This window comes from Solanum tuberosum, unplaced genomic scaffold (genome assembly GCF_000226075.1).
Source record: "Solanum tuberosum cultivar DM 1-3 516 R44 unplaced genomic scaffold, SolTub_3.0 scf00234, whole genome shotgun sequence".
Lineage (NCBI taxonomy): Eukaryota > Viridiplantae > Streptophyta > Magnoliopsida > Solanales > Solanaceae > Solanum > Solanum tuberosum.
Window position 1 is genome coordinate 46,020 of NW_006239168.1, and position 27,373 is coordinate 73,392.

The window sequence follows — 27,373 nt, forward strand, 5'->3', positions numbered from 1 at the left end:
TTGTGTCTACATTATTACATTGAGATCCTATTTATAGACACTAGAATACAATCCTCTTTATCAAGTAGGATACTATTTACTATTCCTATTCCTATTCTAAATAGGATTGTATAAAGCTATTCTTATTCTAATAGGAATGTATAAACCTATTCCTATTCTAACAGGTACCAATTTAGCATTACTAAATTGACATCCTAGATCCAAGCTACATACTTTTTTATGCAGAGTGATTTCACAGTATAGATATATGAGATAAATTATAATTTAGATTGGGTGTTTGGCTTGTAGGGGCATTTGGGCATTTAAAATCTACTTGTTTTCAATGGCCTTTTAAGTGACTCGATTAAGTTTTCTAGTGCGCTTTTGGAGTTATAGTATGCTATGGAAGAGAAGGAACCCCGTTTGCAGATTCTATTTGTTTCACTTGGCTTCTTGGTTTAAGTGATAGCAAAGAAAAAGGAAATAAGTGTTGTGCATACCTTACGAAGAATTGTAGACAAAAATGACATTCTTTAAAAAGAACAATCAATGATAACAGTCCATCATACCAGGAATCTCATGAGTGCTCTAGAAATGTAGAAAAAAGAAAAAGGTCTCCTGAAGTTGTGTACACGAACTAGTTGTCTTTTACATATGTGCTCTCATCATTCCTATAAAAAAAAGACATGCTTTCACGATGTTTGATATGAAAGCATGTTTTGGAAACTCTAAAGTTGCTTGCTACTCTATGACCAGAAAACGACAAAAAAGATGTTGTAATTAGGTATTGATTTCCTTCCTTTTTAAGACATTAAAACTTGGCTATATAAACCCAAATAGCTTAAGGGAATAATGAAGCCGAGTTCTCTCTTATTTTCTCTTCCGTTTCACATTGTGTCGGATCCTTGTTAAGGCCACCGACATTGGAAGAGAAATTCTGGACACGTTTTCCACCCAGCTATTTTTCTTGGCTGTCTGAACAGATCTATAATTTCGGAGGTGTTGTGATCAAACCAACACCACCACGAGACTCGGACCACCACCGTGAGTAAACCCCAATCAGCTCTGCCACCAGTGGCCAGCTCATGCTCTCCCACGTGCCGTTCAGAGCTGTCAGATTCTAGCTACTGTTGTCTCACTCGCCAGCGCGTAAGCTATCTTTCAATCAGTTTGCCGGCGAGATTCTTTTTCCAGCAGGGTCACCCTTCAATTCTGAGTAGATCGACACTGGTTGCAGTGATTAAGACCTCATTCCGTCTAGGTTTTCCAGATTCTGGCAACTGTTTGCTTCCAGAATCTGACGATTGCAGAATTTCCAGATTCGGGTAAGATCTACATTAGGTCACTCGGTTCAGATTTTTTTACTTCATTCCTAATATAGTAATTTTCTCAAGGGGTGTGCCCAAACTAAAAAACGTCAATAGGAAACCTAGGGAGTAATAGGTTGGTTGTTTATTGGAAATTGAGTTTGATTATATGGAGAAAGTTGGTAAGCAAGAATTGTGTCCTTGTCAGCATAGGGACAAGTATCATGAGCTTGGTAGCGCATTGGAAGGATGTGTTCATTGGATGAAGATTATAAAATCTTGTTGTTATTTATAGAGAAGGTTATATTTGCCTATGATGGTTATAGGCATAACCCTAGGTGTACTTATACTGATGTTGAAACTGACCCGCTTTATATGAAGATTATAAAATCTTGAGTTACATAAAATCCCATCTTCAACATCAGTACAAGTAGGCCTAGGGTTATGCATATAACCACCATAGGCAAGTCTACCCATCTCTATAAATAACAAGATTTTATTGTCTTCGTGGACATGAAAACACCCTTCCAATGCACTACCAAGCTGATGATACCTGTCCTTATCTTTACAAGGACACAATTCCTTCATACCAACTTTCTCCATATAATCAAAAACTCAAATTTCCACCAAACAACTAACCTAAACTATTACTCCCTACACGATAAATCTTAATGTGAACAAATGCATTTTATTGTCTAATGCCTAAACCATTCAGACCTCCACTAAGTGCAAACAAGTGAGGCTTAAGTACTTGTATATTATTGAAAATAAATGCAATTCATGGTCTTACGTCTGAACCATCAGATTGAAACCTCCAATAAGTGCAAACAAATGAGGCCTTAGTCATGGAAGTAATGAACAACATGTTGAGGGTAGCTACTCCAAATAGATGGACAATGGACTTTGAAGTCAGCAACAAAACAGGCCTGAGTATGGAGATTTGTTAGCCTTTGTATGCTGATGACTCTGATTTTTTGGTAAGCCAAAGAGGAACAGATAAGATATATCAGGGTAATACTTGTGATACTAGAGGCAGTATCTGGGCTAAGGGTCAACTGGAAGAAAGCAGTCTTTTCCCCCATCAAGGAGGTAGCACAGATGCAAAATTTTGCAGTATTCTAGGCTGCAGCATAGAGAGACTGCCTACGACCTATTTGGGCATGCCATTGGGTAGTAAACATAAAGAATTGCTAATATGGGATGGGATAATCCAGACATCAGAAAAGAAGTTAGCCATCTGGAAGTCACAATGTCTTTCACTTTAGGGCAGACACATTGATAAATGCATTATTAGATTCCCTCCGAACCTATGTCATGTCCTTCCCTCAACCTGCAAAGGTTCCGAAGAAACTGGATGGGCTGAGAAGAGAATTCCTATGGTTTGGCACCAAGGAAGGGAAGGGGTCTTATTTAGTGAATTGGCGAACGGTCCAACTTCCAAAATCACTAGGGGGACTACGATTGAGGAACCTGAAGATTCAAAATGAATGCCTCTTGATGAAATGGCTATGGAGATACATGAAGGAAGATCAAGCTTTGTGGAAAGAAGTTATACAATGCAAGTATGGCCAAGACACTGAATGGTGCTCCAATGAAGCCACAATACCTCTCAATTTGGAGACCAATTAGATCTCTTTGGAACAAACTTGTCGTGAACATGAAGCTCAAAGTAGGCAATGGACAGTAATATTTTTCAGGAAGGATGTCTAGATAGGACAAGAGACCCTTATGCAGACTTTTCCTGGTCTGTTCTCCTTTTGTAGCAACCTTGATATCACTATATTAGAAAGTTGGTCCAATGGGTGGGATATTTCCCTTAGGAGGAATTTGAATGATTGGGAATAAGTAGAGTGGCAAAACTACTACAAGTGCTCAATGACTTCAAAGGGTAGATACAATCAACTAGAGACACACTGAGGATGGAAGGTTCTCTATAAACAAACTGTATAAGAAGGAAGTGGGACTGCATTAAGGGCCTAGATTGACTAAATGAAGACAGGTTTGGACAAGTCAGGCACCAGCCAAGGTCAAATGTTTTATATGGTTGGTGGCTAAAATAGCATGTCTCACACAAGAAGTACTGAAGAAGAAGGGACGACAAATTGTTTCTAAATGTTTTATCTGCAATAGACAGATGAGACCGACAACGACCTGTTTCTACATTGCAGAGTCACAACCCAACTTTGGTCCCTGTTTTTGAAACTCACAGATAGCAACTGGACTATGCGAGAACACACTGCTGACTTACTTAGTTGTTGGATCAGGAGAGGGAGGGTGGGGAAGCAAAAGTCAGAAAAAATGGTGGAGAATGATCTCAGCTCGCATTTGGCGGACAATATGGAAAGAGAGGAATGGAAGATGTTTTGAGAATAACATAAATTCCGTCCAGAAGGTCAAAGAGAAATGTATTGTCTCCTTTTATTTTTTGGTGTAAAGAGGAATGTATAGAAGAAGCAGAACAAATAGTAGATTTGCTAGTTTCACTGTAATAATCTTTGTATCTTACTCTCTGTTAGCAAACATTGGAGGTAGTGGTAGTGGTAGGTCTGTTTGGGATTAGACAAGACATGGCTCAGCTCCAGCTTTCTGAGTACATGACCTTATATAGTTTGGTTATGGAGGTCACAGATTAGGTTAGAAGGTTAGTAGGTAGTTAAGCGTTGTCTCATTTCCAGACAGGATAGGCTTGGTGGTAGTTTGATGTATTGTACCTGTTTCCCGTTCATACCAATAGTGTCATCTTTCTCGTAAGTTGCATGTCTTATGATTTTTGTTACTCGGTATTTACCGTGCTTCAATTAACAAATTAGTTGGTTATTGTTATCGCTCCTATTTATTGAATGCTATGTTATGCTTTCTCTATTATTTTTATGTCCTCTTTATGTTTTCCTTTAACTATTATGATGTGTGTTACTTGAGCCGAGAGTCTTTCAAGAACAACCTCTCTACCTCCACAGGGTAGGGGTAAGGTCTGTATACATTGTACCCTCCCCAAACGATGCTAATGGGACTACACTAAGCTTCTTGTTGTGTTTGTTGTTGTTGTTGTTGTTGTCTTCTATGTGAAAATTTATCTTACTCTATTAATAAGTTATAATCCTCACTATAAAGGTGGAAAATCTACTTGAGAAGGTAAGAAGTTGGGAATAGAGACACTGTTTTGTAAATTCTATTGATCAAGGAAGGCAATAAAAATTTAATTAAGAGTTCATCCATAATTAAGAGCTGTGGATGTAGCGGGATTGCACATAAGAGATGCATAATTAGGGTTTGCTTTTATGTAATTCAGGTTGGTTTCCATAGAATCTTAGAATAGTTTTAAGCTTTTTTAAGCTGCTTTGTTTAGCATTTGTGTTATGTTACAGGCCTTTCAATTTAATTGGGGTGTTTTTTCAAGTTTTGTGGTCTTTAAACTACAAGAATAGGGTTCCCAATTAGCTTCCTATAGTTTATGTTACAGAAGAGAAAAAAATACCATTTGATTGCTTGTCTACTTGAATTTCTTGGGAATATCAAACTCTCTAGTTGCAACTACCATATTGGCTGTTGATGTTCTTATTTCTGCTATTTTCTGTACCACTTTCTATCCAATCAGTGATGCGATCACCATATCAACAACAAATTATTAATATATTTTCATTGTCAAAAATGCAGGTGTCAAACAGGAAATCAAAAGGGTCGGTCCTGACAAAGATAAAAAGTTGAACATCATGCGTGGATTTTTCTTTTGGTTAGAGGTGAAGGCTATTTCCCTACCATATATTGACTTCAATGAATGTTCCTTTCTTGTCTGTGTTTAACGTGCTCCTTGCAGTGACCATGCATGTGAATCTCCTCTCACTCATTCCAGAATGAAAACCACAGTATAAAATACACTTTTCCCACCAATCCACTTGCTTATCTTCAGATTTCTCGAACCAATGGCTGCTATTATCCTATCAGTCATTTGCCTCTAAATTATGAAAGTACTGCATTTTGACCTCAAAAAAAACATGGGACACTAGTTGGCTTGCTCAAATGTACTTTTCTGGCTCCAAATTTTCAAGGATCAGCAAGGATGACAGATCTAAATTCTACGTCCATGTATCTTATTGTCAAAATTCTGATGTATAAATGAGGTTTGAACCAATGGAATTTCAGTAGTTACAAAGATTGACCAACAGAATGAGAACAAGGACCAACGGATAATTACTGCCTTTCATCTCAATTAAAAGCATGAATTTTTTCATTCACCATTATCTTTCTCATATTGCTTGTTCTGCAGAAGCTAGTGGCTTATACTAAAAGTATATTTTGTTTCAATATCTCCAGCATCTAACTCAGCAAGATGCATTCCAGCCTTGGGAGGATGCAGAATGTCTCCAGACGCTGCCTGGATCTCCTTAGAAGCTGTTACTTTTTCCCATTCCCGAATGTCAATGTGTGCCATAAAAACAAGCAATGGAAGAAAACCAACAACAATTATTATGCCGCAGTCCCAAATAAGTTAGGGTCAGCTATATGAATCCTCATTGACCATGTTTCCTTATTTAAGCTCAACTCATGTCGTATCATTGTACCGTTAGTAGAAGAAACCCAAAGATTAATATTTCAATTACTGGTAGATAACATTTGTATTGTGTATGATCCATTTGGGAAAAGTTTTCAAGACAGACAGAGAAGGTGAAAGTTTCTTATACATTGTTACAACTTCATTTTTTGCTACTCATTATTTCAATATAGTCAACATTGTTACCTGAATTTACTGGTTTACATCTTCCATTTGTCCATTGTAATTGAACCCAACTCTTGGTTTCCCCATACTGAAGTTAAGAACTCTTGCATTCATGTTGTATTGGATTTCTCCAGTATAGAGAAGCTTTCTTATGTAGTGCTCTATGTCTGAACCTATCAGACGAAGCGTGTACTCCGTCAATGGAGCTCCCTGGTCCAGGTAAAAAATATTGGAGTTAGCATCTCTATTTCTAATCCATTTGGTACAAGAGTGATTACATAATTAAGCTTGTATTGAAGAGAAGTTTTCATTACCTCATAATGATCAACAAGTTCTTGGAAGTAAGAATAGACTTTGGTACAAGTATCATCAGTCCACACAAACTCATCAGTAGGGTCAAGAAGAAGTGTGAGTTTATCCATTTGTGTTTGATCGAAAGCAAAGGTTTCAGGATCAATATAAGCTGCATATATTCTAACATGTCTAGTAGCACTACTGAGCCATTGTCCTCCATGTTCTCTGGTCATGTTCTTGCTCTGCACATTTATTTGTGGTTCTACTGGCCTTGGCTTCTTCATTGCCTCTCCTTGTTTTTCTTCTTCTTTCTTTTCTTCTTCTTTTTCTACTTTTAGCTCTTCAACTTCTGCTTGCTGTGCTGAAACTGAGAAAAAGTTTCTCCTTTTGAGTTGTTTATTCTTTCCCTTTGTGCTCCAACTTAACATGCTGAAATGGGTTGAAGCCATGTATGTTGAAGTTGCTGCCATGTTTCCCCCTTTCTTTTGGCTCCTTTTTTCCCTAGTGGTTTGTTATGTGTGATTTTTATGGCCTTTTATTGAATGTTGGTATTTTAATTTGAAGGTTGGTATTGGGATATTGATATATCCTCCTTTTTGTGTGGATAGGAAATGTTTGTTTGCATATGACTTCTTTTTGTTTATCTTATATTTTTTGTTCTGTGGCTGTGTTTAATAAAGGTTCATTACAAACTACTCTCACGTTGAGGTACTTAAACTACTTCGTTTTTAACCCTGTTAAACCAGGTTTAAAGGTTTGGTTAGTGAGTAAGATAAAAGCTAATTAGTGAATCCGAGCCATGAAACATAAGTATACAGGGCGTTTCACTTATATAGACAATACCAACAAATTGAAGTTCAGAAGTTTGTATGGTGGTGGAGAAATATAGATTATCCTTAATATTATTGAGGAACATATTGTCTTAAAAGAGATTACTCTGAGCATAAAAATGAGATGTATCCAGTGAAAAAATACTCTCAAGAACACATTTTGTTGGCATATTCTTCTTAGTTCTTACAACCTGTTTAGAAAATTTCATTTTTGAGCCAGGGTCTATTAGAAACAATCTTTTTATCTGCGTATTCATCACTGCCAAAAAAAGAATGCTTACCTGTCAAAAGTAAAATAAACATAATTCCAGCTGATTGAATCAACAGGTTCATTATCACCTTGATAAAGACTCCATAAGAGTTCAGATTGACTTGAAAATTGTCAAGACTGAAAGGTTAAAGAACTGAAGTGAAACAGCTTCCAATAAAGACTTGTATAGAGGGGATGAAATTTTCATTTCCTTTAATTCTCACTATAACAACAGTTTTCTTGTTCCATCTCACACAACAGATTTTGTGAAACAAAAAATATGCCTAATCCTAAGACCTATACCTAAGTAATTAACTAAAAGCCTAAAGATAAAAAGAAAAAAAAATTGCTCTGCACTAGCAGAAGACTACATAAACCTAATTACACAACCTCATTTACATTGGTGAGGCTACTCTGATACATAGCTTGTGGTCATATCACTTGGGCTATCTATGTAGGGAGATGAACCTACAGACCTATTCCTATTTATCAGACGCATGGGTTTAATAAGCTCATCGAGATCATCCAGTTGCATCTCTGCGGGACCACTCTCGCAAAGTGGCTTTTCCTCACTTCTCTGATCAATAGTCTGTTCCTCTTCGTCGCTACCATCTAGGCCAATAAAATCGATAAACTTCCCTTCAAGGAATATGTCATTATTCCCCTTGACAGAAGGCTTCTCTGATCCAGCTGTTATGCACTCAGTAATATCAATGTGCGGAGAGCCAAAGTAACGACCTCGACCATTCTTTAACTCGCTCAAAGCTTTCCTTTTCACTCCCTTCCTTCTGTTTTTCGGATGGTGAAGCTTGCATTTTGAACCTTTGGGACAGTTGCCAGTTGCTTCAAAAACGGGGCAGACATAGGTGTGTTTCTTCTGACACTGCATGTTTAGAAATATGATCCATTTCACAAGTTTCAAGATTAGTGTGTTGTGTGTTTGTGATGATCTACATCTATTGTACAGAACATACAAAAATAATACTGAATAGTTGCATTCAGACAAAGAGGTGACATAATAAGTAAAAATACTTGGCAATATCACCGGTCGAAAATATAGCTATATCAAGTCATTTCAAAAACAAAAAATGACAAACAAAAAGAGGTAAGGGTCCCCACTAGTTCATTCATGGGGGAGGTGCGGAGACTAGCCTCATCAGTTCTAACAAGTTTGGGGTAGGGACAAGCTTGTCCAGGAACCAGGAATCAACCAAACATAAAACTGGGTGAACAAGCTAAACTGCAGAAGACCTTCTTTGCTGATCATCCAAACACAGCTTTTAACTAAAAACTATTTCTACTTGACACCATCTGGCATAAATTAGCTGTGAGCTATTAAAGAGCTTATCTAATTGGAATTTCAATCTTTTGAGTATCACATAGTTGGTATTGATTAATCTGGAAGCAGAAAACAAATAAAAAATACCTCATTGCCATCAGCACAATAGCCCCTGAGAAAACCTTCACAGATAGAAGCATTTGGATTCACATTTACATGTCTATAAGGACAATTCTCATTTGCGCATATTCCTGCCAAAAAGATTCAAGTTAGTGCTCTAACATCCTCTTGGTCGAATTGAATCAAAATATACTAACGGTAACACCTACAGATATAACAACACCCACCTTGCAGAAAATAGGAGCAGTCTTGCATTCTTTCAGGAATAACCTAATACATAAGGTGAAAACAAGTAAAAAAGGCAAAAACTAATCATGCTGCAGCTACATCATTTATAGGGTTTAAGAAGTAACATACCTCATGAGTCAATTTACAGTTAGTATCAGAGCAAGAACCATTCAGAAATTTAGAGCAGACGGCAATTTTAGATGGATCATGAATGTAAGGACATTTTCCATTATCCTTGTTACACTTGCCAAACCTTGTAAAAAACTGGCAATACTGTTTCTTTCTTGCCAACCGAATTCTAGCAGTGTGCAAACTCCAGCGTACTTTCTCACTTGCTAAGATGCGAACTCGTCTCTTTGGATTTCTAACCAGCTTATTACCATTGCCAACCCGTACATACCTACAAGCAGTTACAAGCTTTTATATTATATTATTCTTTTTATAAGGCAAAGTTATATTCACGAGAATTAATTATATTTATCTTATTTCATTCATCTCTTGGAAGCAAGACAGTACTTTTTTACTTCTTTCATATTGACCACCTTTTTGGAATACCTACTATTTTTCATGACTATGAAATCCAATAGAAAAGATTGAGATATAAGCAACAACTTAGTACCAAGAATTCATCTCTTGGAAGCAAGACAGTACTTTTTTTAGTTCTTTCATATTGGCCACCTTTATGGAATACCTATTACTTTTCAAGACTATATGAAATCCAATAGAAAAGATTGAGATATAAGCAACAACTTAGTACTAAGAATTCATCTCTTGGAAGCAAGACAGTACTTTTTTAGTTCTTTCATATTGGCCACCTTTATTGGAATACCTATTACTTTTCAAGACTATATGAAATCCAATAGAAAAGATTGAGATATAAGCAACATCTTAAGTACCAAGAACTATGAACTGCTCATGCTTCCTGAAAGTTAAGGGATTTTGAGAAAAAGTTATGTAAATGAATATCACAATTCACAGTTAAAGCCACAACCCAATACAAACTTAATGCCTGAAGATAAACCAGCACTAGGTACATCATTGATAATGAACTGAAAACAAAAGTATTATACGTACTCATCGTTCCCAATCAATAATCTTTTCGGTATGTAAGATTTCTTTGCCTCTGGAACTGACACCGATGGTTCCTCATCTGTCCATAAACAATGGAGAATTACAAAGTCAAGCAGCAAATAATGTCAAGTGACAGTTGCAAGAAATAAATCAAAAACTTCACCGAAACCACTCTTAGAAATAAAAGAAAAGAGGCACCCCACCCCCACCTCCACAAGATATAAAGAACAAGACAAAGCTAGTATGTTTGAGCTCAAGTCTGCCTGATTTCAAAGAATGATTGATCAAGATAAAGATGGAAAGTACTTACTCAGGCTCCAAAACCCAAAAAAAAAATTAACAAATTAAAGGGAAAATGTCAATTCAAAATAGAAAGCAAGGGCATTAAGAAACAGCTCCTACCATTCTCCCCTCAAGTGAAAAACGCTAAGAATCAATCTGCAACTTAGGTTCCAATAAACATGCAAATACAATAAACTTCTCATAATTATTACTCCCTCCGTCCCATTTTATGTGAGGTAGTTTGACTCGGCACGGAGTTTAAGAAAGAAAGGAATACTTTTAAATGTGGGGTGAGGTGATTTTAAGGTTGTGCGGGACATGTTGAAATAATTTTTTTTAAATTAATACGGGGCAAGTTGCGGGTCTATGCGGTTTTATACGGGTTCAAACTTAATTTAAACTTTTTACATGTTATAAGAGTGATAGAGCACCTTTCACAAGTAAGAATACACAAAATGACAAATTCATTACTTCCTCCATTACATTTTATGTGAGGTAGTTTGACTCGGCACGGAGTTTAAGAAAGAAAGGAATACTTTTAAAACTTGTGGTCCAAAATGAATGATAAAAATTTGTATGGCTATAAATCATTTCATTAAGGGTAAAATAGATATTAGACATTTTATAGTTAAATTGTTATTTAATATAGAAATGTGTCATTCTTTTGGGACTGATTTAAAAGGAAAGTAAGTCACATAAATTGGGACAAAGGGAGTAAATTTTACTTTGATAAAGGAACTTCTCGAAATGTTGACTTCCATGACCATATTAGAAAAAAAACCTAAAAGAATTGGTTCTATCAAAAAGCCAGCAACCCTTTCAGCGTCTCCACTGAAAAGAGGAGTGCCTGCTCCATCCATGAAAGCATTCAATTGAGAGATTTTTTCTCACTGAAAGAAGTTGAGCACTGATAAAAAGAATACCATTGAATTAATAAGAATAACACATTTCCTCTTTTAAAAGACCTTACTGTTTTTGACAATAAGAAAAAGGATCTTACTATTGAGATCGGTGTCCAAGCTGGCATTATCAAAGCTACTAACCAATGTTTAAAAAGCACTCTAGTGCCTTTAAGAAAATTTGGACTATTAAACTGGATTTGGTTTCAGAACTATCAGAGTCTGCCATAAGAAACCAGGTTCTCTAGTAGACTAAAATCCAACTAGGAGCCGTGACTAAATGGATACATTTTAGCAACTTTTAAGTTCTTCAACAACTATCTCCGAAACATGAATATCTACCTTGTAGCATGTACTTCTCCTTTCAAACTTCATTGCAGGGGCATATTTGTAGTGGATTAAACAAAGGAACTTCACAGATCCTACCAATAAAAAATGGAACTTCACAGATCCCACCAATTAAAAATGGAACTTCACAGATTCTCTATATGGGTGGTGATGGCACAAAGAAATTAGACTTTTATAGCAAAAGCAGATGCAGTAAGGTTGGAGGTTATCCACTTATATTGAAGTCCCAGCATATTGATTCTTGAATAAAGTAACCAACATTATTTAGTTTCACTTTTGAAGGGCACAATGAAACTAAAGGGCATGCAAGAGATGCATAACAGAGGCTGTAAAAAACTGAAACCTGCAATCTTATGTACTCTAGAAACTGAGAAGCACATGACTATGCCAACTGGACTTTGTGCTATTTAGTTATCAGAAAAGATGGTTTTATGGAGAAATGAGTCATGTCGATCAATTTATGCATTTCCATTGTTTAAACTCTCAATATTTATAAATCAAACCCATAGTTATTTTCCAATCCAAAGAGGCTTAAAACAAAGACTCTCTTGTCTCCCTTCACATTTCTATTAGCAATGGAACTTTGGCATTTACCCTGGTGAAACTAACCATTCAATGGTCACATATTATGTGGTAATGAAGCACAAGCAAAGCAAATAAAGGTGTTGCAAATTGTTTTTGAGGCTGCTTCTTGGCTGCATGCAACTTATCTAAGAACAGTTTGTTTTTCTACTACTTTTTTTATTGGTTATCTAAGAGCAGTTAGTTCCCTGTAGAGAATATACAGATATTGATCAACATATTAGGCTAAAAGGTGGAATACTTCTCCACTGCCTGCCCTAGTTTGCCATGAGATGATGACAGAACTGGACAGCGTCAATTGGCAGGGGTGATTGTGAAGTGTACGTGAAAGTGCAATATCTTTACATGGAAGGGATCACTTTGATTAATAATATACTGTGACCCTACATTCCAAGTGTGCCAGTGCAGTGAAGAAATTCGATAAGCCGTGAACGGATTTCAGGTGGCATGGGAATGGTGAAAGAAGAAAGAATTCATATGGTCAAATGGACAACTGTCGCGGAGTGAAAAACGTGCAAATACAAAATAACATAAGAGGAAAATTATTCCCTTAAAATAAACATGAGGGGCAAAGGGATTGATCAAGAAAGCTGTTTCGCCTAGCAGTACGATACTTGTACTGATCTGCCACCAACCAGACATTGTCTAACCAAATTCAATTCTCTCAATACTTCCTCAAAAAAAACAAGTAAGGAGAGCCACAATTTAGTCCTGCAAGCAGCTCTAGAATGTCAGTTGCACTCATAAGAACACCCCCTGTTTTTTTCCTTTCCTCGTAAGCCTCTGCTATTTCCACTAAATGAGCCAGCCAACATCTTCAATGGCAGCTGAATTCAGAGAATGATCGGGAAGAGTTGTCAAAGGAGGTCATCAAAACTAGGTAAGAAATGGAGGGATTTTGGTCCACCAATGGAGTAACCACTTCATATGAGATTGCACTTTGGAAATATAGAAGGAAGCCCTGAGGCAAATAAAGCTAACTCAGTTTTCTTTCAGTGTGGCAAGACAAATGGAGTGAAGTGGAGTCCCTAACACTAAAGTTTAAGACCTATACACTATGCAACTGGCTGTAGAGTGCAGACTGGACGATTGATGAAAAACTAATTTCAGAAGTACCCTCTCTTACTGGGAAATCAGCACGGTGCAATTCATGTGCAGAAACAAGGAAATAAAAAAACTGGAGAAAAGTCCTGATCTATGGTTGAAAATGACGCAAAAATGGTGCGTTCTCAGTCAAGTCCTGTGAGAAGTGGAGATGGCCAACTACAGTGCAATGATCCACTAAGACCATGTGATCCAACCAACATTTGAAGAGAGAAACATTTAACAGAGCCACAAAATGCAAGAACTCAGGAAGGTACAAAAATTCCCACATAAATATGAACAGCGAGATTTCAGCTCCATAAGTCAAAATTAAGTCCTTCTCATTGCTTTGACTATCACAAACAAAATCGAAGCATTCTCTAAAATGATATTGCAGGTACCAAACACAAATATGATAACTTAAAGGAACTTACATTCTCATAGCAAACACTTTGTAAGGCAAAAGTGGCAATTAAGCATCATAATGAAAAGGTTAAAAGAAAAAAAATGTAAGGTGGAAGGAGGAAAAAAAGAATCAGCAAAAAAGGAGCAGACCACCTGAAATTCTTTGTAGTGTCTTCCCAGAAGAGTCCATCTTATACCGCTCACAACCAATGCGGAATATCCTTTCTCCTGTATAAAGTTAGAAGACCATCATAGTGCTCAATTAAAAGAGAGTACAACATTTGGAAAATGTACATAAAAAGGACATAGCTTTTGTGGTAATTATTAAAAGGACAAAGCTGATACATTGACATCCAATTACATTGTACAATATTTTTGAGAAACTTGGAAAAATGAATATGCCACACCAGGGTAGAGAACTGGCCTACCTGGGAGCAGCTTTACACTATAAAACTTACGAGAAACATTATTTCCACTCATTGAGTCAGCATTAAAACCATATTGTCCCCTTTTCCTTTTGTCAACAGCAGCAACTGCTAGCGCAGCTTCCTGCAAAAAAGCCTTCACTTAACAACTCAATTCCTACATCTACTCGCAAATTTTACAACCCCAAAATAAACCTGAGTGCAGCTGGACAAACCTCAGTAGCCTTCTTTGACCTTTGCTCAATAGATTTTGACCACTTTAGACTAGAGCCAGAGACACTTAACACCTTAGATCTTCGTAAAGAGAGTCCATGAATTGACCTTGTGTAGATTGTCTCCCGCTTTTTTGAGAGCAGTAACTTCCGTCTAAAAGAAAATATACTTGAGGAATAATGTTTGACACCAAAAGAAATGAACGAGCCTGAAATGATTCCTCACCTGATAATAGAGGAATTGTCACTTGGAGAGGAACTCAGGAAACTCCTCCGATAGCTAGCTCTTTTCCATGGAAATAAGTAAGGCCAAAGTTTTTCATACTCTACAGTGCCGCCATATTTCCTTGATGACTGAGTATCACCTAATTTCCAGACCAATGAGAACTTTGACAATTTAGAGGTCTTGGCTAAACCTGCAAAAAGTACCTTAGTTAAACCTTGTCTAATTAGTGATAATATTGGCATTAACTTTTAAAAAGATGGTGTTCTAGGGAAAAACAAGTATATAATATTTGAATAAAAAAGCATTAAGCCTTCGTGAAGTACTTTTGGTTTAATTAAACACTCTCTGACAAAAATTGTGACGGGGTCTATCAGAAACAAGCCTCTCTGCCCCCGTAAAGGTAAGGTAGGGGTAAGGTCTGCGTACAACCTACCCTCCTCAGACCACACAAGTGGGATTACACTGGGTATGTTGGTGTACTCTCTGACAAGAATAAGTAATACTAATTCCAATCATCAGTTCCACCAATTCTATCCCCTAACAGGCTGTTAGGCCGTAGACAAAGTTCTGCCAGGATTATAAAGAGTGATTTTGTAATATTGGAACTAATAAATCCTTGAAGTGCATATACTTAATTTTTGACAAATGGTTGGTTCATTTCATTGAAAGAATGGAAGATACACGTAACGGAAAACATATGTTTGGTCAAGTTGGATAAAGATTTGTTTGCAGTTTACTTCAACTTTTGAAGTAAATAAGAAAAAAGAAAGATATATTAGGTACTCTATCCAAGGATTGCTAATCCCGGTATTAACTTTCATGCCGAATCCGGTACAGAATGAACTATGGCATAAATAATTCTAATATTGCTTATACTGGAAATAGAAGTCCTACCAAACACGGGATAAAATGATTTCAAATATTTTCAAGTACCCATATTCAAAACCTAAAATGAAGACCATGTAGAACCTATGATTGTCATCTCATTGCAATTGACTCTTTCTTCATTAACTTGTGAAGTCCAATGTTTTGCAAAAATACAAACTAACCCAAAAAATAATGCTCCATGAAGCTGTCGGGAATTTCACACTACCCTCTCCCCCACCCATGTCAAACAGCTACATCCTGTCACAGGTCTCTCCACAGTATGCACAACAAAACTTTTGAACTCGAGGAACTAATAAATTTTTCAGCTGTCATTAGGAAATGTCCTTGTAGAACCATATAGATTAGTGGAGTATCTTTTACCAAGTAAAGCTGGTTTTTGTTTCCATGTGTTGATAGAAATGCCGCAAAAAGACACTTTGAAGTGAAATAAAGGAGAACAATTCCTTGATCAAAATAAATATATATACAAAAAAGCATGATATCAAATATTTCAAACTGACAAAACAGATCAATCAATCAACTAGATTTTCAGCTATATGACTTCTTTATATAAATTTTCACTCTATTCAGGTCTATTTCAGTCCTATACAAAAACATCAACTAAACATTGATTGAATTCACGAACGTTGCTTGGACTTAATCATGGTTTGTTTAGTAACTTACTCTTACCTCGGAATCCAGTTTTTCAATTCAAATTCTTTGAAAATCTAACCAATGCTAAATTAATATAATTGCCATACTGCATAGGCTTAATTATAATTTAGTCAACAAAAAGTCTATAACATGAAAGCTGAGCAAAAGCAATCAGATGAAGCAGAAGTCAGATCATGCAAATACCAACAGTGCCAAATATGATGAGTTGTAAAAGTATATCCTTACCATTCAGCCTTTTCGTACCTCTTTGGAAAGGAACTATAGTCTTTGTCGTGACAATTCTTTGCTTCATATGATTATTGCCAGATGCACGAATCAGTTGATTCTTTCTCCTCTTATAGTAGCCATCGGATGAAGTCTGGGTCTTATCTGAAGCTGCAAGTAACTGATTCGATCTTTGCTTCACATAAACTATATTCTTTTTGGAACTGCCTTCATCTAATGTATTCTGGCTTCCAGAATCACCTCCCAGACCAATTTGACATTCAGGAACTGCAGAAGATGTTGAAGGATGCTCAGAAGGCTTCAGCGCCAAAATATTGTCAGTTACTTCCATAGGATCTGAGTTTGTAGCAATACTACCATTTCCAGGATGATCTTCCACTGGTGAAGATGTAGACACCAATGTAATGCAACTAAATGATTCGCTCTGTGTCGGGGTTTTGGGTCTCTCTGAAGGAGCATTTACTTCTGGAGTTCCCCTGCAGCTAGGTGAACCAGTTATCTCAGCCCTGTTCTCACATTTTCTCCTAAGGTCATTCACACCAGAAGAGTTCAACCGGTAAGTTGAAGAACTTGGAGCATGGTATCCTTTGGGAACGGAACCAACAGGAGAAGGATTTCTGACAAGACTGTTACCCTTGCGAATGTAAGAGCCGACTTTCGCAGTGTCCTTAGATAAATGGCTTTGTGGAGGTAGGGCGCTCATTTGGGAACCTCGTCCAACAACAGAGGAAGAGCTATTACCAGTTCTATGCCATGTCAGTGGCTTCTTCGGAACGGGCACATTCCTTGGAGTGATAAAACTCGATGGGCGAACAGATAAAACCCTAGGGCCAGCAGGACTTTGCTGGTTTGCACCTAGATTTGGTTTCCAACCCTGTGAACTCACATTCTTGGAGGACTTTACTGTGTTCTGTGATGATAATGCCACAGTACTGACATTAACCAGAGGATCGCCACCAACTTTATGATCTGAACTTCTACCAAACTCAAAAGCATCTGACGATGTCTTCTCTGAAGAAGAAATATTGTCATAAGCTGTTATGGAATTTTCATCAACTCTTAGGGCTTTTTCAATAACAATTTCACTGGACATTGATGACTTATCAATAGGTTCCTCAGAGACTGAGCTATTAGTTAAGTCAGGAAATGACACCAGCGGTGACATATCCGGCACAGATTCCATGCTTTTGACACTTACTTTGTTGGCAAATAAAGAGAGATTATCTGCCAATAAAGGCATGTCATCCCTGTCAAGCACATAATTACAGCTTTCATGACCTTCTGGGGCCAACTTTTGGTCCATTCCAACAGAGGAACCTTTGTCATCACTTACTCTATCAGCCATTCTTAGCATCTCAATGGATACAACTGAAGTTGTAGTTTCTTGTCCCACTGCTCCCAATTGAGAATTGTGAGGAATGACTTGCTGAACATCTGAAAAGTGATCCATCAAGCCATCTTCAAATGGCTCAGCCTGACATACACCCTTGGCAGTACTGCTGCTCTCAAGCACATTGACTGATGGACGAGCTAGTGGACTATCATCTACATTAGTCAATGTATTTCGAGATTCTAACTCTGTCACAGAAACATCATTGATCATAGGCACTGTAATTGGCCAGCTAGAAGGTTCCTCATAGGTGGTAACACAGGGTACAGATTTAACCTTAGCTGGCGAAGAAACTTCACTTTTCTTGGGACTCTTGGTAGAACATGAATCGGAATCATCTTTAAAACAATCCTGAAGTGACAGCTCCACTTCTGAAGGCCCCCCATGTGAGTGATCCCCCTTTAGTGAGTCGGTCCCATTACCAGAAACTGTACCATCCTCCTCTTCAGAGGCATGATCTTCTCTAAAACAACTGAAATTATTACCTTGGCCTAGCAAATAACTAACCACATTTTCCCCTGTCTTACTCATCTTCGTAGTGGGAAAAACAGACTCGTCAACCATAATTTTCCTCTTCCTGGTGACCTTAGGTAAACAGTCATCCTCCACAATAATCCTTACATCATCTCCAACAGAAACCACTGCATTGATAGATCCTTTAGTATGTCTCATCTCAGGTGACAATGTGACTCCATCAACACATGATTCAAAACTACTGCCAAAAGTACCAGCCCTTGGATCACTATTACTCAAACACTCTGCAGTTTGCAAGTCATTGACAACCGCAATTCTCCCAGTCTCATCAGAATTAGAACTACTGTCATTTCCATTCAAGAAACTCTCTCGGAGTCCTTTCTCAATATTAGTCAACAGAGGTACAATGTTGGGGTCACTGGATGGCTCCACAGAACCTGCTCCAAAGGATCCTATAGCAGCAACTGCATTCTTCTTCCCATCAGAAAACCCCAACCCAGAATCAGCAGAGATATATGTATCTTCAGTTGACGAAGATACTTCATCTTTGTGAATTTCTCTCCCATCGCCATTTCTTTCTTCACAAACCATGGACTCAGAAGATTCTTTAATAGGACCATATTCGGACACTCGGAGCTCATCCTCAGAATTCCCTCCAACATGACCAGTATAATCCGCATCAGAACTAGTAGGTTTGTTTTGTACTTCAATCATACATGTCTCAAAATTCATCGTGGAAGGGACACTCTGAACTGATCTGCTGGTATAATCAGCAATGCCATTAATTTCAGAGTCCATGCTTGAAGAAACCAAGACTTTAGCTGGACTAACTTTCTTCCCATCAGATTTAGACTGCTCCACAGACTCATCTTTACTAACAGCAGACAGTTTAGAAGGTTTTTCTAGTTTGCTAACTACTTCATCTGAAGGCAATTTCACATTGATAGGGTTTATGACTTTCTTCTTAGTCACTTTCTTCTTTCTAACTATGAAGAAAGGTATTCTAAACTTCTCAACATGATTACTACCCTGATTCAAAACCTTGATCTCTGCAGATTCCTTGCTTTCTTTGATTCCAGTTAAATCATTTGTCACAGTGGAACTCAGCAACGAAGTGCTGTTAGATGGACTACTAGCAACAGAAACTGTATCTTCATCAGGCAAAAGTTTTGACTCGTTGTTATTCAAGGTACCATTAGATGTGCGTCCATCAACAGAATCTGTAATTTTAGCTGCCAAGTGTCCTGAATCCTTGTAAGAATCCAAAGTGCACTTAGATGAACTTCCAACTGCAGAAACCGTAATTTTATCTGCCAAACAATTGAACTCCTGGTTAGAACTCGGTCGGCAACCAGAATCATTTGCTGAACCATTACCCTTTCCCAAATCGTCCCCAATTCTCTTTGTTGGAGAACCAGAGAAATTCACTTTTCTAATCTTCTTACATCTAGGTGCTTCACTTCTGTCTGAGTCAATGGCGGAGCTTGACGGGGTCATAATGGCCTTTGCCACAAGTGCATTAGATTTAAATGAAACATCAAGCTCCATCTGACTTCCCTCTCTTTCCTCAACCCTTCTCTCCAACCTCTCAAACACATCTTTCTGCTTTCCCCTTACCGCACCAGAACTCAAGTCATGGTCCTGATTTCTACTCCTGTTGTTAGCTTTCCCACATTGAATCCTGAGTAATGCACTCTTCTTCTGCACTTGCTTCTTCTGCGGAGACCTATGAATTTCCTCCTTGTCCACTCTTAACCTATTGCTAAACCTAACATCACCGTAATCATTACCATTATCCAAGGAAGACACTCGCCTAGAAGAAGAACCAACTGGAACCTCATCAACATTACCACCATATTCCCATCTCTCATCTTCATATCTATCATCACGCAACTCATAATTCCCCGGACTCGGTCTAAAATCCCTCGATGGGTTTGTATCAATATCCATTCTACGCCTCTCAAGACGGTACCTTTCATCATCATCATACTTGCTATTCACATCTCTCCTAACCCTAAGAGGCTCTTGACTATCGTTTACAGAGCTAGCACGATTCTCTCTCAACCCACTTGAGGTAAAATCATTCACAGTAAACCTCGGTGGAGGAGGAGGAGGAGGGTTATGGTAATGGTCGTTATAATGAAAACTTGAGGGATGCGGGTGAGGGGGCTGGTATGGAGGTTGATTTAGGGTTATATTAGAGGAAACCCTAGGGGGAGAGCGATTTTGGTGATAATCGTATCGAGGGTTTTCTGAATGACGAGAAGGAAAGGAGAACTGGGATTTGTGGTGGAAGGGAGGGGATGGGGAAGGAGGAAGAGGGGGGTGAGAGATATGGCGCTGAGGTGGTGGTGGAGGGAGATTGGAGAGTGGTGGTGGTGGTGGTGGTGGAAGCCGTTGCTGCGGCGGCGGAGGAAGGTGGTGGAAGAAATTAGGGTTATGGGAAAAGTTTGGAGGAGGTTGAACGTACCTGTGGTGATGGTGACGGTGGTGCTGGTGGTGATAGGGAGGAAGATCCATGGAGACCGTGGGGTCTTACCGGAGAAGAACGGACCTGCGGCAGCGGCAGTGGTGGCGGCGACGGCGACAGCAGCCTTTGTTTGAATTTTTGACAAACGTTTGGTCGCATGAGAAGTTGAGAACCACAAAAATTAATCAGTTTGACATTTTAGAGTAGAGTTACCTTGTCTAAACTGGATATTCTTTTCTTTCCCGCCCAAGTGGGAATTCTTTTCTTTTTTTTGACCAAGTGAGGGTAATTATGGCTATTTTTTTTATGTGTATCCATATTATATAAATACTAGTAATATATTATTTATAAAATATTTATATATTAATGCAGATTATTTTTTACAACATTCTGGATCTTTTTTACAAAGAAAAACTTTGTTTTCCTTTTAAGTGTCTAAACATTATTGTTTCTCAATTTTTCTTTTTATGTTTTCATCCAACTTATCAATCATCCAAAAATTCAAGATTCTAACTAATAGTACTTGAAAAAAATATATATTAAATCTTCAAAAAATAAAAACTAAGATGGAAGGTAAAAGTAGTGGCCAGAAAAGTAGAGAAAGGGAAGTCGAAATGCATTGCGTTGGTAATAAAGGTGATTGGAGGATCATTTTGAGCAATAGGTGATAATTATGTTATTTCAAACTTGAAAATTTGGAACAAGGCTGTCATATGCAAACTCCTCTAGGCAATTGCAACAAAGAAAGATACATTATGGATCCATAATTTCTATATAAAAAATAGAGAATTGAATGGACTCCCAATTCCTCCCAAGCATGTTGGCTAGTGAGAAAAGTTTTTGATGCACGAAAGTAATTGAATAATATAGATGCGCTAGGATGGTTACAGCAACACTGTCATAAGGGCAAGTTTAGCATAAAAAAAACTTGCTTGACTCGTACATCACAATATCCTAATGTGCGTTGGAAAAATATCACCATAGGAGCATGTCCAATACCAAAGACATCAATTCATTATGTTGCTTGCCATTAAGAGGAAATTGCCAACGGCTCACAAGCTAGAGAAGTGGGGAATTCAAGTGGATATTGATTGTGTTCAATGCACCTCAGGAGAAATGGAAACAATTGAGCACCTACTTTTCGAATGCCCATACGCAAAACATATCTGGCAACCCCGTTGCCTTCTCAGATGGATGGGTATAAATAGACAAATCATAAAATAGAATGGTGAAATTAACTGGCTAACACAGCAAGTCAAGCACAATAGGGCTAGAGCTGAAATCTTGACATTCTTATTTGCTGCAACAGTATACCATATCTGGAATAAAAGAAACTGTAGAAGATTCTAAGCAAAAATAAAAGAAAGCGCCAACAGATTGAAAGAGATAGTTATTCAGATTTACACTCGAAGCAACTACGCCAGGAAATGGGATCAACTACTGCATAGCTTAAACAATTATCCTAACTAGGACATACGTATATTGTCTAGTTTTCTTGGGACAGAAGAGATCTTTTTTCAAGATCTAGTTCCTAGAGTCCACTGGAACTAGTTATTTGTAAATGATCCACATCTGATTAAATAGAAGTCCTACATTTGACCCAACCAAAAAAAAAAAAAAATTAAAAAAATATTTCAACGAATAGTTTGTCTAATTTCTGCACTTCTTTTTTTGTTTTAATATTGACAGTAATATGCAACTTTAAATTGTTATTGACAACTATTTTAAACTAATCTCTTTATTCAATAATAATTGTCCACTATTGACTTATCACAAGGATTAAAAAAACAGTAAATGATAAAAGTTGATTCTATCAATTCACCGTTATTATATATAAATCATCTAAACATTGAAAAATAAATAGTATTTAATAGCAAAAATAAAATAGACACAACATGGTAAATTATTCATTGGTTTTAGAAAACTGGATAAGTATTGTTGGACGTCCCAAAATAGTATACTAGACGAGTAAAGATGAACGGAGGGAGTAATAATTAAATTTGGCACTTGTCGTTTGAAAAAATTATCAACAAGTATTTGTTATAGTTTAATCTCTCGCCCTTTTCATATATTTATCAATTTCATCTCAAATTTATTAGCTAACAATCATTCAATGATTTCAATTTCATCCCAAATTTTTTCTCTAACAATCACCCAATTTCAATATTATCAACTATCATTAAATAACATATCGGTAAAAAAAAAAAATTGATATATTTTTAATATAACTTCATTAAAAAGAAATAACAATTGAATTTGTATATCGTTGCACTCAAAATAACTAACAACTTCTTTGATTCAATTTTAGTCACTATAATGAAAAGTTGGGGGATGTGGGTGAAGGGGTTGTATGAGAAATCTTTGACCATATGAGAAGTTGGATACCATAAAAATTAATTAGTTTGACATTAGAGTAGAGCAGCTTTGTCTAAAATAGTTATTTTTTTCTTTTCCGTTCAAGAGGGATTTTTTTTTTAGACCAAGTGGGAAAAATTACAGATATATATTTGTTTACGTGTTTTATGTAATATATCGATATTATATAAATAATAATATAATTGTGTAGGTATGATATATAATTATTTACTAAATGTGTATATATACATATATATTATTTATAAAATATTAACATATTACAATAGTCCATCTTTTTCAATGGGCTATTTTTTTTTAAAGAAAAAGTCTAGTTTTCTAAATAGTACGTATTGTTCACCATTTTCCTTTATGCTTCCCTTTGAATTGTCAATCATAGATTAGCCATTGTAAATCTCAAAGATACTAATTATGTTCTAATTAATAGTACTTGAGAAAAATAAATATAAGAATTTCTTTTTTTTTTAAAACAAAAACAAAGATGGAAATTGGAAGGTAAAAGTAGTGGCCAAAGAAGAAGGAAAGTCGAAATGCACTTTTTGTTTTAGTTATTAGTAGTAATAAAGGTGACTCGATGGCCGAGTAATAACTGATAATTAGGTTATTTTGAATTTTAAAAATTATTCTAATGAATAGTTTGTTTAATGTCTCCACTTATTTTTTCTTGTTCTTATATCTACATTAATATGCAACTTTAAATAATTATTGGCAAACATTTTAAACTAATAATTGAATTTGATATTTGTCGTTTAAAAAAATTACCAACCAGTAATCCTTATACTTAATCTCTCATCTTCTTTGTATCTTTATCAATTTCAACCCAAATTTATTCTCTAACAATCACTTAATAACCAATAAAATTAGCTATTATCATTAAATGACATGTCGTTAATTTTTTTTGATACATTTTTAACGTAGATATCAATATATATACATATATATAAATTGTATTTCATTTCACTCAAACTCGTTAATAACTTTTGTGATCCTTACCGTCTCTTTTCCTTCCATGAATGTATCTATATTAATTGATGTCTCAATCTGAAACATTATTAATTATCATATTGAATCGCTACATAGTATAACGATCCGTCAAAGATAAAATATTATTATCAACGTTAAATTTTATGCAACTAATTTTAGAAATATATAAGAATATAGCATGTTTAATCACTTGTTATATAACTTATAAATTTTTTGCCTGTCTTTTTTCAATAACCCAAATAAATTGTAAAGTTTTGACAATAATAATATAATTTTTTTATTGCGATAAAGTTAATGAATTATAAATAAAAAACTGATAATATGTATTAACTTGTAAATCATATATTTTTTAAAAAATGCATAACAAATATATTGCATTGTATATTATTTATAAGTATACAACAAAAAGATCGAATAATATATACAAGTATATAAAATTTGACATTCACATATGCATACATGATGTTACACACATATATACTCTCTCAAGCAATCATTTTACATATCATTCATCATAATATCATTAATCATCTTAACAATACAAATTACCAATTCAATCCAATTTTTAAAGAATAAAAAAAAATCAATTTTTTTTCTTTTAAGAATACGAATTCAATAATCTGATCAACTAAAAATTTCGAAGACCTTAAATAATTTTTTTTTTTTTTTATGTATACTCCAGAAATATGAAATTAATAATAAAAAAAAGTCTCCAAACATATTAGAAGCGGAAGAGAGCTAAACCAAAAATTTGATGTAATTGACTGTGCTAAGAATGTTGTCTAGTTTTATTTCTATTAAAAAATTGATGGAGATTTTTTTCGATTAAATGTCATCTACTATAAGATATTGATTATTCACGAGACAGTGGAACACAACTTACATGGAAAAATATAAATTTATTACAAATTTTCAAGTTTATAATTGAGCTTAGGCTGAAAATATGAGTTTATGACAAACTGATAGTCTCAGTATTTGTAAAAAATTGAAAATAAAAAATATAATGAAAAATATTTTTATCAGTAAAAAAATAATTTTTAAAAAATCACAATAGTATCATATACATGAAACTGTTATCACATAAATTTTTTTTACCAATCTATCTTCATTTAATAAATATCCAGTATGTTCAAGCATAAGGAAACTAATCTTGATTTTCATGACTCCATTCTTAATAAACTATTTATCCGAATTTTAAAATAATCTATCAATTATTATGATGTATAAAGATAGCAATCAAAGCATATAAGATGAATATGATAAAGTATTTATATAAATAGTAGTAATAACTTATTATACATATTGACGTGTATTATTTAAGCTCCAAGACAAGTGACATATAAGTCGTCACACACGACTGTAAATATTTTCTAATTTATTTTCTTTTAGCAATTCATCAATCAATTAGAGAGCATGGAGTTCTTTCAAAATTTCATTAGTAAACAATTAATTATAACTTAAATTCACTGGTCATAAGATAACACTCATTAAGTCATTATTTGCTTAGCAAATCATTATGCTAAATCAATAATAATACATCAATATGATTCAAAAGAACAAACAATAATTGTTGTTGAAATATAAAAAATCTCACATTATATATATATATATATATATATTCTATGAAGTCACTTTTGTTAGGGGACGCTTTATCTCCCGGTGATACTTTTCGGCACAAATTCAGATTTAATCGGGTTCCAATGTGAGTACCGAATAACGAATAAAAACCAAAAAAAACATTGTCAATAAGCATCTAAAAAGTAACTAAGCATAAAATCTATGGATATAACTCCAAAGAAAAAATAATTGTAAAGACGAAGTGGAAGCAACTCTACAAAACAACTACATTTCAAATTAAATTAGAAATTTCTGGTTAATATATTGGTATTAAGATATTACAAAAACAAAAAAAGATTATAAAGGTGAGACCAAACATATTAAGATCATCAATTTATCTTTTACCATACCTGAAAAATTCTACATTACTTTTAATAGGTTATAGCATATATAATTCATGCATAATAGCAATTTGTTCATATATATTAGCTTTCAAAATTACTTTTTATAGTATTACATATGTGTTATCACATATCTATCTATCCGTAGGACATATAAACTATAACTCATAAGTCATTTATGTGTCACAATAGACTATTCATACGACACACAAATTATTCTCGTAATGTTATATGTGGTTTGATAATATATGTGCAAAAAAAAACAATTATTGTCTCTTTAGTTTATATTAACCTTTTTCATCGTATACCTAAGAAATTAGAAAGAGAAATACAAACTGAAACATGTTATGCTACTTTTTTTTTTTTATTTCATTTCGTTCTCTTGTTTTTGGATACAAAGCTTTATTTCTTTCTTTTTAAAAAAAGTTATTCAATTATTAATATTTGCCATAAAAAAATAATATTATTTCATGTGTCATATCATTTTTAACAAATAATTGCATGCATTATATATGTCAACCCATTTATTACTATTAACTGAGTCTCAAAATTATAAAATTAATCTCATTTAACAATTAAGTCTATATCAATTTATTCTACAAATAACTATCATGAAAAGTTAGTAAAAAATTGGCTAGTTTTATGAGTTAAATGTTGTTAGTTAAAAATTATGGCAATGTGCTAATATTATTTAAATTCAATCCAATTTCTAATTCATTTGGCCCAAAGTAAATTTGAGCAAGTTATGACTCAATCCGTTTTTAACTTTTTTTTTCCATTTTAGCCTTTTTAATTACAGCCTACCCCGTTCAATTGACACCAAGTCATTCCATTTTAATCTTGTTAATTAAAGCCTAACTCGTTCAATTGATACCACTCTAGTTAAACACAATAATTGGGGCTAGGGATTAAAAGATGACTATTTTGTCCATTTGAAAAAAGGAAAATTACATGGTTAAACAAATATATACTAGTTAATCAATCATCACAGCTATAGTTTTAGTTAATTATCATTCACGATTAACATTCAGTGATAATTACTTGGACTTGAGTTTTGAGTTTATATAATTTGTACGTTTGTATAATTTGGAATTTGTATAACTTTTGTATAGTATAATTTTTTATAACTGTTTAAAGTTCAGATGTTTGTGTTTGTATAAATTCGTTATTTCGAGTTTATACAAAAATTACTCAATTATACAAACGTACCTGCGAATTATGCAAACTCATCCACAAATTATACAAACGAGATAACTTAAACTGTAATTACAACTCGTAAATATGCAAACGCTAACTATGAAATATAATTAAATTTATTATAGTGGCTATTTGCGAAATTCCCCTTTGAAAAAGTTATACATTTTGGGCCATTTTAGAAGATTAATTTTGGGCCCAAAAGTGTTTCTTCCCAACAATAAAACCT

The 27,373-nt window shown here is 35.2% G+C and overlaps 3 protein-coding genes across 8 annotated transcripts in view; 1 reads left to right on the forward strand and 2 right to left on the reverse strand.

Moving 5' to 3' along the window:
- LOC102595686 (uncharacterized) overlaps positions 1-5,975 on the forward strand; it is a 10,387-nt gene extending 4,412 nt beyond the window's left edge. The window contains exons 4-5 of the mRNA XM_015313381.1: positions 4,941-5,023; positions 5,598-5,975. Of these exons, the coding sequence (XP_015168867.1) occupies positions 4,941-5,023; positions 5,598-5,672 (158 nt within the window). The 3' untranslated portion in view covers positions 5,673-5,975. The remainder of the gene's footprint in view (positions 1-4,940; positions 5,024-5,597) is intronic.
- Positions 1-6,844, reverse strand: part of LOC102594922 (NAD(P)H-quinone oxidoreductase subunit M, chloroplastic) — an 8,504-nt gene extending 1,660 nt beyond the window's left edge. Inside the window, exons 1-3 of one of the 3 annotated variants that reach the window (XM_015313382.1) lie at positions 6,315-6,844; positions 6,022-6,210; positions 5,354-5,675 (exon numbers count right to left, since the gene is read on the reverse strand). In XM_015313382.1, coding sequence (XP_015168868.1) covers positions 6,028-6,210; positions 6,315-6,764 — 633 coding nt within the window. In that variant the 5' untranslated portion in view covers positions 6,765-6,844 and the 3' untranslated portion in view covers positions 5,354-5,675; positions 6,022-6,027. Of the gene's footprint in view, positions 1-5,353; positions 5,676-5,851; positions 6,211-6,314 lie in introns of those variants that run through there. The other 2 variants (XM_006357263.2, XM_006357262.2) reach the window with 2 other exon arrangements.
- Positions 6,845-7,561: 717 nt separating this feature from the next.
- LOC102595922 (uncharacterized) lies at positions 7,562-20,873 on the reverse strand. Of its 4 annotated transcripts, XM_015313378.1 has the most exons (11): positions 16,659-20,873; positions 16,302-16,568; positions 14,535-14,724; positions 14,312-14,462; positions 14,130-14,232; positions 13,825-13,899; positions 10,076-10,151; positions 9,131-9,401; positions 9,001-9,043; positions 8,801-8,904; positions 7,562-8,257 (listed from the first exon to the last, which is right to left on the reverse strand). In XM_015313378.1, exons 1-11 carry the CDS (start codon positions 20,683-20,685, stop codon positions 7,784-7,786), a joined length of 5,781 nt encoding a protein of 1,926 aa, XP_015168864.1. In that variant the 5' UTR covers positions 20,686-20,873; the 3' UTR covers positions 7,562-7,783. The 4 variants fall into 4 exon arrangements, with proteins under 4 accessions (XP_015168864.1, XP_015168862.1, XP_015168863.1 ...); XM_015313376.1 differs by having other exon boundaries at positions 16,302-20,873; XM_015313377.1 differs by having other exon boundaries at positions 16,320-20,872.
- Between the last annotated feature and the right edge of the window lie 6,500 nt (positions 20,874-27,373).

Coding starts and splice junctions, on each gene's coding strand:
- LOC102595922 (XM_015313376.1), bottom strand. CDS start 20,685: ATGGATCTTCCTCCCTATCACCACCAGCACCACCGTCACCATCACCAC. Junction 13,900..14,129: donor GAGTGGAAATAATGTTTCTC/GTAAGTTTTATA, acceptor AACTTTATACAG/GAGAAAGGATATTCCGCATT. Junction 8,258..8,800: donor ATTGTGCTGATGGCAATGAG/GTATTTTTTATT, acceptor CTAAACATGCAG/TGTCAGAAGAAACACACCTA.